General features: G+C 38.9%; 1 protein-coding gene across 2 annotated transcripts in view; it reads right to left on the reverse strand.

The window, feature by feature from the left end:
- Positions 1 to 12,182, reverse strand: part of vezt (vezatin, adherens junctions transmembrane protein) — a 44,179-nt gene that overhangs the window by 8,332 nt on the left and 23,665 nt on the right. Inside the window, exons 4-9 of one of the 2 annotated variants that reach the window (XM_012959191.3) lie at positions 9,645 to 9,820; positions 7,591 to 7,872; positions 6,500 to 6,637; positions 3,298 to 3,445; positions 2,340 to 2,671; positions 34 to 227 (exon numbers count right to left, since the gene is read on the reverse strand). In XM_012959191.3, the coding sequence (XP_012814645.2) occupies positions 34 to 227; positions 2,340 to 2,671; positions 3,298 to 3,445; positions 6,500 to 6,637; positions 7,591 to 7,872; positions 9,645 to 9,820 (1,270 nt within the window). 2 annotated transcript variants of the gene reach the window in all.

Raw genomic sequence — 12,182 nt, forward strand, 5'->3', positions numbered from 1 at the left:
AAGTGACAGGTTGAATGTATAAGATATTGGTACCTTTCTTTGCAGCTGGCCTTCGAACCATTCTTCCTACTTGGCACAGGGCCTCTTCCCAGCAGGTGTTACTGGCCTGCACATGGGGCTGAATAATCCTCAGCTTCTCTTCCAGCATTAGGGAGGCTTCTTGTGTCATTGCTTGCATTTCCTTACAGGAGGAAAGTTTCTCTAATTCATCCTCCAGAATAATAACCCTGAATAAGAGAGGGTTATGGTTAGTCAGCACAAGACAAGCATCTGTACTGCATGATCAGCCTTGCATCCCTACAAATCTGGATCTTTAAATTGCACAGTCCTTTTTACTGATGGGGTTGCATGAGAATCTTAAAGGCTTTAGAAGCCAAACGGAAGAAGTATTTTGATCTATAACAGCTAGACTGTCAAGTTCCTGTCATTTAATATTTATTTGGCCATTTGAATAATCCACTATAGTAGGATAAGAGATTTGAAGCCTAAAATGATAAGTTGTGATCAACATGTAGATGGGCTAAAATGAATTGCAGGACAAGGCCATGGTCATTATGCGATGGTTGCAGCTGAAGAAGTCTTGGATCTCTAAATGAGAAGAATTGATTAAACAAAAAATCCAAACCCAGAAAAATATTAGCTTTCTGTATGAAGGTGCAGCATTTTTTAGAACTGTGAGGCAGAAATCTAAATGTACATAAGAAATGAAAATGTTAGCAGGAAAAACAAATGCCTTTCCAAACAGCTGTCACCTCAAAAGAACTTCTCACCACAGCATATTTGCACAGAAAGCACTTTTTGCAAATAAAAAGGACACCAGTGGCATACTGCACTGTGTAAAAGTGTATCCAGCCCCACCCCCTGCAAAAAACTGCAAATCCTATAAGTACAATGCATCTTATCTATGCCTCCTTATTTCTTTCACTCTCTTTATTAAAGTGACCCTTGCACACAAAAGAAGTACTGTATATACCATTTAAAAGTGGTTATTAAAAAAAAAAAAAAAAAAAAATACCACTGTGCTCACAAAGTGCCAAAAATGGGTTAGTACACTATTATCCAAAAGCAATGTACAGATTGGGCCCCCTGAGAAAATGGTTAAGAAAGACTGGTGTAATGGAAGCAGTTTGCTTACAGTTTACAGCCATAAAATTAATCCCATACCAGATCAGTCCTCGAATCAGCGAAATGCTACAAGCAGCAATTACAAGCTGCAGTAATATTTATAAGCATTTAAAATAAAACTTATTTGATCCCGCGGGTCTTATGTCACTGCCACACAAGGCAGATAAACCTATGCTGAAGAGCTGCCCCAATGCTCTAAAAACCTTACTAATGTGCTTGTACCTGGAACCATTGTGTTGGTCTAGTCGTAGGCACATGGAGCAGATTTCAGCATGAAACAGCATACTTTTATACATACAGAATCCACTCCATGTATCTACACTCAGGCCAGCACAATGGCTCTAGGTGCAGGCACATCAGTGAGATTTTAAAAGCATCGGGGTGGATTCTGGGCTGAGACTCTGCCCCGTGCGGCAGTGCAGCTTTTGTTGTTTGTCAGAAAGGAAACAGAAATAATAATGTGAGTACCACATATTAGATCGCTCCAAGCAAGTAAAAAGCGTCAATAAGTTTCAAAGCTATTAAGTTAAATGTTTGTTTACAAAACTGCACTACATTACACAATATTTCACATTATTTTTAGGTAAAAGAGATACTGTCATGATTTTTATGGTGTACTTTTTATTTCTAAATTACACTGTTTACATAGAAAATAATTCACTCATTTAAAATTCTATTCTTGAACCAGCAAATTTATTTTTTTAGCTGTAATATTGGTGTGTAGGCGCCATCTTAGTGCATTGTGCCTGAGTCTGAGCTTTCAGGAGCCAGCGCTACACATTAGAACTGCTTTCAGGTAACCTATTGTTTCTCCTACTCCAGACTTGTATCTCTTACTATTGAGTGCTATTCTGATATCTACTGGGAGCTGCTATCTTGCTGCCTTCCCATTGTTCTGCTGATCGGCTGCTGGGAGGAATGTGATCTATCACTCCAACTTGTAGCGCAGCAGTAAAGTGTGACTGAGTTTATCAGAGCACAAGTCACATGGCTGTGGCACCCTGGGAAATGAAGAATAGGGCTAGCCCCATGTAAAGTTTCAAAATTAAATATAAAAAATCTGTTTGCATTTTTGAAAAAAGGATTTCAATGCAGAATTCTGCTGCAGAAGTTCTATTAACTGATGTGTTTTGAAAAAAAAAAACATGAGAGTATTCCTTAAGGTAGTGCATTGAGAAGTTATTCAATGCTCATAGCTTTCTTTAGAGACTCACTCATTAAGCAGTGCCTTCAGGTGAAGCTGCAAACTGCGTACGGCTCCATGAAGGTTGCTCAGCTCACCAACCTCCTTCTTCCTCTTGGCAGTGCGTTCAAAGCCAGATTGGTGCTGTGTTTCAAAGTAGCGATAAAACTCGTAGCTGCGCTTCAGTTCAGCCAAGCATGCAGCTTGAGTATGAGGTAGATCCTGTACCACATCAGACCAAATGAGGTGAGGAAGCTGCTCTGGGCTAGCTAAATGGCCCTGAGCTGCATTTTCGGGAGAAAGCAGCAGAGCTAAACGACGAAAAAATTCCGAACTCTGCCCTATCCAAAGCTGAAACAGGACCTGTGAAACAGAAAGTAAGTATAGTAGTATTTAACAGAACAGCACAGTTTCAAATTGAATTATACTGTATAGGGTACAGATTGGCAACACATCTCAGCAGAACTGACACACATAATGTACAATTTGTTTTTACAGGCCTAGAGTTATGAAATTCTCATACTACAAAGTGTTCCAAATTTTGGTTAATTATATAAAAGGTGCTGGGATCCTCAGTTCAATCCCAGCCAGGGCACTATCTGGATGGAATCTGTATGTTCTACCTGTGTCTGTGTGGGTTTCCTCCCATAAAAATATACAGGCAGGTTAACTGGATTTTGACTAAATTGACTATAGTGTGTGTGAATGTGATAGTGACATCAGATTTTAAACTCCTCTGGGGCAAGGACTAATGTGAATGATGTATAATCCCTGTAAAGCTCTGTAAAATGTGCTAGTGCTATATAAATAACAGTAAATAAATAAAATAAAAGCAAAGCCTTATTTTTGGGGAACATTGTAATACCATAAAAATAGTATTGAGATCAGTGTCAGTTCACTTTCTGCCATGGCTAAAACTCACACAATCCACAAAAGATGTGATAGCCTAGAAACTGTATGTGGCCAGAGGATATATTTTACTAACTTACCTTTAAAGCAGGAAGACTGAAAGCATCTGTTAAATTATGGGCTTCCTCCTCAGACACATGCTCCTCACACAATCCCAAACCCAGGTCTTTCAGAGGAACGACACAGATGTAATTAGTGACATTATCTATCTCAGAGTTTAGGGGATAAGTTGATTAGGGTTAAGGAAAAGCACCACATATCAGGATAGCTACAGTATAAAAATATGACTATTACAATGGGTGAGGTAAATCGAAAGGTCAGTAGAAGATTTTCTAGGATTCCTGATTATCAATGAAATGATTTCATGGATTATTATTCTGCCTGCTGCATGTGTTGCTAAGAGGTGTGTAATGTTTCAGTGATCTAATGTGCCTTGTCAGTCTAGGCATTCTGGCAGAGACCTTTGTGCATTGCATATATATAAGTGCAATTAATCCAAGCGTAATTACAGTGCAAAGCTGCAAACACTTAAAGGAGAATGCAAGTCAAAATTTAAAAAGCATACTGCCCAATAGTCCTCCTATTTAGTAAAAACACCACACTTTTGGCTCACCTAATCAAATATTTACTCAGTCACACTTACTTCACATTTTCTAGAACAGGCAGCCATCTCTAAAAAGGTATTCTCCCTTCCATTCCCTCCTTGCTTCATACTGCACATGTTTCATTCCCTCCCCCCCTCCCCTCTGCCAGATCCACTTCTGATTGGCTGGTGGGCATGTGTAGCTCAGAACAGGAGAAAGGATCAAGTTACACACATGCTCAGGGAATAGGAAGGCTGCCGCTGGCACCTACAGGAAGGACAGAGAGATTTCAGTGATGTCACTGTAGGCTTCACACTGCTGTAGGCTGCCAGCACCATATCTCAGAGAAGCAAGCAGGGATCTGGGAATTTACATATGCAGTAAGTTCTTAAAAAGAATTTTAATTTAATTTTAATTTATATTAACCTTTCATTGTCCTTTAAGTCTGCTGCCACAAAGGGCATTTTATACACAGGCCATTAAACCACCCACTCTAAACTGCTTTATGGTGTGTCTGCACCCAGAAACACCGCGTAGGCCTGGTTGCAGACACATGGAGTGGATTTTGGTGCGAAAATACTCCATACTCCAAAATCTGCTCCACATCTGCACCCAGGCCTACCCAGTGACGCTTGGTGCAGACACACCATAAAGTACATCAGAGAAGAGGGGTAGTTTTTTTATTATGTTTTGCCCAGTGTGGCAGTAGCCTTATGACTAAAGCACGGAGGTCCTTGTTTCACCAATTCCTTTTTCTTTAAATAGGAAATGGAGCTGCAAAAGATTAACTACTTTAAATGATAAATCTAACATCTAACTTTTTCACACACACTAAGGGGCTGATTTACTAACCCACGAATCCGACCCGAATTGGAAAAGTTCCGACTTGAAAACGAACATTTTGCGACTTTTTCGTATGTTTTGCGATTTTTTCGGCGTCTTTACGAATTTTTCATTACCAATACGATTTTTGCGTAAAAACGCGAGTTTTTCATAGCCTTTACGAAAGTTGCGTAAAATCTTGCGATTTTTCCGTAGCGTTAAAACTTACGCGAAAAGTTGCGCCTTTTTCGTAGCGTTAAAACTTAAAAGGTGCGAAGTTTCGCGTAAGTTTTAACGCTACGAAAAAAGCGCAACTTTTTGCGCAAGTTTTAACGCTACGAAAAATCGCAAGATTTTACGCAACTTTCGTAATGGCTATGAAAAACTCGCGTTTTTACGCAAAAATCGTATTGGTAACAAAAAATTCGTAAAGACGCCGAAAAAAATCGCAAAAAATACGAAAAAATCGCAAAATACCGATCTTTACGAAAAAAACGCAATCGGACTCATTTCGACCCATTCGTGGGTTAGTAAATCAGCCCCTAAATCTCCATCCAGCCAAATCCAGTACATACACATTACAAATAGAATGCATGTTTCCATGTAGCTCTGCTTGGTGCAATAACCAGTGCAGGTAAGTAGAGATTTATCACATTGAGTAATCCAAGCACAATCTTCCACTAATTCTTTCCTCCCTGAGTTTCCTGTTAAGCCGTTTGACAGCTGAGTTGGTTTAGTGCAAGCAGCAAATTTGCTTAGTTTGCCAACTGGGTAACTACTTGGATATGCAAGTTCTGCACAGGAGCTTGACAGCTGTAGGGTTTTTTATATATTTAACGTCAAACCAAGCAGGCATTTCCTAAAATGAATAAACTACATGGTAAGTAAATTGTCCAATCTGTCAGGCACAGCCAGCTGCATTCATGAATATAAAGAAACATCTGCCACTGGCCTATTTCCTCTCTACCTTTCCGTGCTCCATTTAATCTTGGGTTAATACTCTACATGTGCTGCATTAAGCCTACTTGATAGCACATTTATCATTCTTCAGGGCCTATAATCAGCTGACATCATGCAAACCTAAAGCTTTCACTTGACTGAGAATAAATTTACTGGTTAAACATAAGAACAGTTCTATTATTTACAAATAAATGACCTAACGGTGTCTTTAAAAAAATGTGTTTTTCAAAATGAACAGAAAAAGAACCATAGGGTGCTCTGCTCAAGGCTTTACTGATCACATTCCAGGATTCCATACTGATATGAAAAGGCCTTTTTTATCTATGTTTTTTTATAGCACAATTGCAGAAAAGACAGTAATACACTTATATTGGCACTACCACCATCTCTTTAGAAACAAGGACATGTTTTACTACCACACTTCAATGTGCCATACATTCAGCTTCTTGAATCTGAGTCAGCAGCTTATCTGTATGTGTATGGGGCACTTTGATGGGCCTACTCCACCAATATCTGGCTTTACAGACCAATATCTCTGTCATATATATAATCGGCCAAATACTGCCCACTTCAAGTTAAAAAATCTGCTTATTAAGGTTGGTGGCCATACACGGTAAGATCCACTCACTGGTGATTTTCTCCCGATATCCCCACCTACGGGTGGGCGATATCTGCTAATTTGATCATTTGACCCTGGGGCCAAACGATTGAATTAGAACGGCGGGTATAGGCGCCGTCTGTTCGGGGACCACATCAACGAGCCGATGCGGTCCCCAATCTGTGTGTAACTATTAGCTAAGGGAAGCCTGCCCACATAATAAACCAAAAAAATAAACATTTGAACCCAAGTCATCTAAAACCTCCTGGATAATCATACAGTACACATTTCAAATATTGAATCCCTTATGAAGGATATTGTTTCAGCATGTACAGGGTAGCAAGCCTAGAAATTCTAAAGTTGGTTCTGACGGTCCGGTAGACTGCTTTGCGTAAGCCGAGGAGGTGCTGACTGGCATGTTGCCCAGCTTTACCATATGGACAAGCAGCACTGACCCTGTCAAGCAAACTTGAAAAGTAAAATGTGATACATCTGTACAGATGTTCCAGCCAAACCACATTTCTACACACTGTACATCAAATACACACAACTGATTCACTTCACTGAATAACAGTCATTTCAGAAGGCAAATGAGGGTAGTTGTAGGAGTATATTGTTTTACATTAAGGTGCTGTGCCTAGAAAAATTCAGAATCATTAATACAAGCAAAGCAATCTAAACATATGTGGCTAATTTGTTGGGTTACGATAAAAAACGTGGCTTTAAGTAAAGTGTTGAATGAGTAGAACTGTTGCTGATATAACGCAATGCAATAAAGATCTGCAAGTTACAACCCGACAAATGAATAATGCCTTGCAGGTTATAACTGTCACAATGGAAAGCCCCACTGAGTCATTAAAAAAAAACCACACTAAGCTCTGGGTAAGGAATAGTGCACTGGAAGATCAAACTTGTAAATAGTTTGTGCTTTACTTGTCCTGAACTGAAAGTTTTAAAATTGAAAATTCATTTAGCTGTGGCCTATTAAAACAATTTATATAAAATATAACACATTTATAGCAATGTGTGAGCATGGCTACATTTTAAGGTGAGGTTCAATTGCATTAGTATCCTTCTGTGGTACCGCATATAGAAGAAGGGCCAGCCTAAATGTGGCCATACATGGGGCGATAAAAAGCTGCTGACGGACTACCTACATCTATATGTACAAGAAGTACACTCCTTCACTGCATGAGTTAATTCTTTACCAAATCTTTCTCAAGTGCAGCTGTACTTCTTGTGGTTCATTATAAAATGCCCATGTGATTCTTTAGATAGTAGTTTTACTTACTATGCATGTAAATATTTATATACCCCAAAACTGTATAGCAGAAGCCTACAAGTGCACTTTCATCCCTACACTAAAAGGGATTCTTATTTGGTCTATATCTGAACCATAAAACACTTACAGCGTGAATCCTCGAGAAATAACTTCTGTTTCCTGAATGAGGCGCAGTGCCTTTCTCACAAGGTTAGTGAAGGCTCGGCTATTCAGTACTGTTCCTTCCACTTGGTTGCAGTATTTTCTCAGGATCATCCGCAGTGTAGCCGAGCGCCAAGTATGGAGAGCTCTCAAGACAGTAAAGGCAGCAAAGAGGATGAGGCTTGGCCCCCATACGAGTGACGAAGAAATGGACCAGGACTGCAAGGCAGCCAGTGCACTAAGAAAAGCAAATAATACGGACATTTCCCTGTGGCAAACAAAGGGAAAAAAAAACTGGTTAAGAAAGCTGATATCAGCATACATAGTTTGTCGCTGGCACCTCTTCTAAAAGAAGTTTCAGCCCAACTTTGGTAGAGCAAGAGACATCAAACGATTTGTACTGCGCATTGTTGTCAGCTATCGAATAAAACTCAGTTGGCACACATACAGCTTTTTCAGGCAACTGTTGCCCGATAAGTTCTCATAGCAGCAATGTAAGTCTTGGGAGAACTGTTTTTAGGTGATTTAACATGACATTTTTGGACTTCTTAAAAATAAGACACTTAAAATTGTCAAAAAAAGCCCTGTGTGCCATTATCCTACAGTGTACACAATAAAAGAAAAAATGCAAAATTAACAAAAGAGATAACAAATATGCTTCATTTGGAAGAAAATGTATGTGTAGTAGCAGTTATGGGTTTATGTAATAAAAACACTAAGGAGTTATGTAATATAGGATGAAACGTTTGCTACACTTCTTTCCACCTATACCAGCAGGTAGCATTGCATGGTAACCTGCTTTAAAGCCAATATTTTAGTGGTTGCTATGGGTTACTGCCCCTGGCCAAACTTTACGCCTTTTATGTGCACAGTCATAGTAACCCATAACAAACAATCAGTAGGTAACATTTACTGGTCACCTGCTTAAAGGAATAAGTTTACACTTAAAAATACCTTTGCTAAACAAGAGCACATTAGAGAAGTTAACTGTGATTTTATAAAAATTAGCTCATGTCAAAAGAACATGGTGGAGGTGATTCATTTTAAAACTATAAAATAATTACCTATAATGTGGTAAACAATAGCAAAACACTATTAAAACATGAGTAAATGTAAATGATATAATCTTTATTTTAAAAAGGACAGCATACCCTGTTGGCCAACATGAGTGCAATGAATAGGGCTTGTGCTGAACAAACGTTTTGCCTATTGTCTCAATCTTTTGTTCTGTTTTGAGCTAAACAGGGAAACTAAAGCTACTCCATGTTTCATCCTTGCAACATATATAATTTTGATTATGAGTGCACAGACAACCCCCCGCATAATGGACTTATTTTTTTTTTTGAGCTCTGGTAATCTAATTATCTACCTCACAAGGACCAAACATGGAGTAGCTTCATTTTCCCTTTTTAGAAAGCATAAGAAAAGCCATTGACATTTTTAGATTAAAACAATAGGTAAAAAGTATGTTAAGCACAAGCCCTATTATTGCACTCATGTTAAAGGGGGGTTGATAGCCCCTTTAAAAAGGGCAATATCTGATAACAATACCCCTTTAACGCTCATCTACCCATTTCCTTTATTTTAGAAGTCTGCCTCTGTGAAATGTTCCATCACTGATATTTTAGCTTAGTTTTTCTTGGAGAATAAAGTCCTTAAGCATACTAAAAAACCTGACAAAGGTCCAGGCAAGACACAATCACTGAACAGGAAGCTAAGTTATTTACAAAACCAGAAGTATTCAGAGTTAATGGAAATGGTTAGCTGTTTTTGTAAGCTAGGCACAAAGCTAGGGTCTCTAAATGAGAGATTGTCAGCCAACAAGCACTTGTCAGAAAGCCAATGAATGTAACAAGGGACAAGGTGGGGAAAGGATGGACTTTGCCTGTGAGCTGACCAGCTGACATTAGATTTAAAATAGCAGCACAAAGACACTAAGCCCTTCCTACACTAACATCTGTGCAGATCAAAACATTTAACAGTTAAAGAGATTTTTCATATAAGGCAAAATATCAGTGATTCTTATTTGCTGAACAGTACCAAATATTTGGTGTTGCTATGGACCAGAGTGTAGGAAGATGGCCATTCTGTTGATTCTGGGTCTGTCCAGCAGACAGGATCCCCGGGTCAAGCAACTCAATCAGCTCCACATCCTCCTGTATCAGGACTTCCTGCTGTAGGATGGTGCGCAGGCTTTCAAGTCGGAACCCATTTTCCTAACAGGGAGGAGAAAACAAGCAGATGGCTGTTAACCCCTTATGCAAGCTTGCTAATCTGAGCCTGTAATAATAGCAAAGGGGTCTATAACCACCTTTCAACATTAGCAAAATAAATGGGATTTATGCTGAAAATGTATCCTGTCTATCCTTTTCATTAAAAAATCCATATTATCATTTAATGCAACTATAACGCTTATAGCAAAAGGTTGTAAAACAGGAGGCCAATTTGCCATTCACCAAATAATACAAGCAATGGACAAAATGGCAGCGTAGAATGAAAACAAACAAAAACAGTTTGACAAAATATGGGCGCACTGGAACACAAATCGAGATAACACAACACCCAACATACCCGAGTGTAAAATAACATAACGTTTCTATGTTTTCATGACTAATTTCTAAGTGTACAATGGATAATTTTGCATAATCCATATGATAAATGTGAATCTAACTATTAGGCTAATGCCCTACGCCTGCTACTTGTGCCTGCACCCGAATGAATGGGATACGCTCGAGTGCAGGCACATGTAGCCGATATACGCATGAAAACGCGAGAGAATGCAAAGTCTCGCGTTTTCATGCGTATATCGGCTACATGTGCCTGCACCCGAGCGTATCCCATTCATTCGGGTGCAGGCACAAGTAGGAGGCGTAGGGCTGAATTTTCGGCAAGTGTTTATCCGCTTGCCGAAAATTTCAGCCCTACGCCTCGTGTGGCATTAGCCTTATTGTGTTTGGTAAATAAAAGACGTTAAAAAAAAAAAAAAATCAATTTTTGCATAGTATTACTCGATCAGTGTTTGTTTTTACCCTTACAACCACCACTGTAATTAGGTGAGGTAGTTTAAAGGGAAACTATACCCTCCTTCTTGACATGCGATCATTCAGTTGGGGCACATTCATACCTGATTCCACAGGTTAAAAGAAAACCATTTAAAAAAATCCCTAAAATTCACAAACTCGCAGTGTCATGTCATGCAGCCCCCTCTCTCAACTTGTTTCAATGTGTTCCAACTGTAGGATTCTTGGACTTGATGTGCTTCTGTTTGCCATAGTGGGTGGTACAAAGATTCTCTAAAAAGCTGAGGGACTTTAAGTTTTAAAATCCATCCCTTAAAAATTGTGAGCTTAAAGGGGGGTGGGGTATTAGTCCCTAAAAACAGATATAGAGTATTGTGGTTTTCTTTCAATCTGTGGAATTAGGTACATAGTGTTTGTGCACCTTTTCCACATGATCCTAACTGAATGCGGTCTTTTTCCCTTAAGCAATTCACATGCCAACATAGCTTTTTATTAGAATTTTCTTAAAAAGTATGGACAGCGAACAACTGTGAGACTAATATAAAACAACTTGGTGAAATAATCCATGTGTCTAATTCCCTTTATTCAGTTAAGTGAATCTACATTTTTTGTAGAAATAAGTGCAGTAGCTGGCAATTGGATTGCCCTGCCTAAGAAATTTTTCATAGGACAGCACTGTTCTTTGAATAAGTTCAAAGTATAGTGCCTCTACTATTCATATGCTAGAATGCATACATAAAGTGAAGAAATGTTCTGCTTGCAAAAAAGGGGGTAAACATTAACTGAGTTCAGTCACAATAATGTGCAATACTTATCTATAGCAAGCAAATCCACAGCAACCAAGAAATTATTTGCTTTGTTCAGCCAGAAGCAGGAAGAATAATACAGGTATGGGAACTGTTATCCAGAATGCTTGGGACCAGGGATTTTCCAGATAATGGATCTTTCTGTAATTTGGATCTACAAACCTACAAAAAAACTTTTAAACACTGAATAAACCAAACAGGATTGTTTTGCCTCCAATAACAATTAATTATACCTTAGTTGGGATCAAGTACAAGGTACTGTTTTATTATTACAAAGAAAAAAACATTATTACATTTTTAAAAACCTGAATTATTTGATCAATGTGGAGTCTATAGGAGATGGCCTTTCCATAATTTAGAACTTTCTGGATAATCAGTTTCTGGATAACAGATCCCATACCTGTAATTATGTTAAACAGAAATTTGACTGGTTTCCACAGGTTACTGCAACAGTGCAATTAGCCCACGGTTAGTAAATGAGCCTGGCAGATACACTAAGGGGCCCATTTACTTACTCACGAACGGCCAAATGTGTCCGATTGCGTTTTTTTCGTAATGATCGGTATTTTGCGATTTTTCGGATAATTGTCGCGACTTTTTCGTTGCCATTCCGAATGTTGCGCAAAATCTGGCGATTTTTTTCGTAGCGTTAATACTTGCGCGAAAAGTCGCGACTTTTTCGCAGCTTTCACGCCGAGTACGAAAGATTCGGATTCATTCAAGCTTCAATATGGTGACTTTTCTTGGGCCAG

The sequence above is a fragment of the Xenopus tropicalis genome, chromosome 3, assembly GCF_000004195.4.
Source record: "Xenopus tropicalis strain Nigerian chromosome 3, UCB_Xtro_10.0, whole genome shotgun sequence".
Classification (NCBI taxonomy): Eukaryota; Metazoa; Chordata; class Amphibia; order Anura; family Pipidae; genus Xenopus; species Xenopus tropicalis.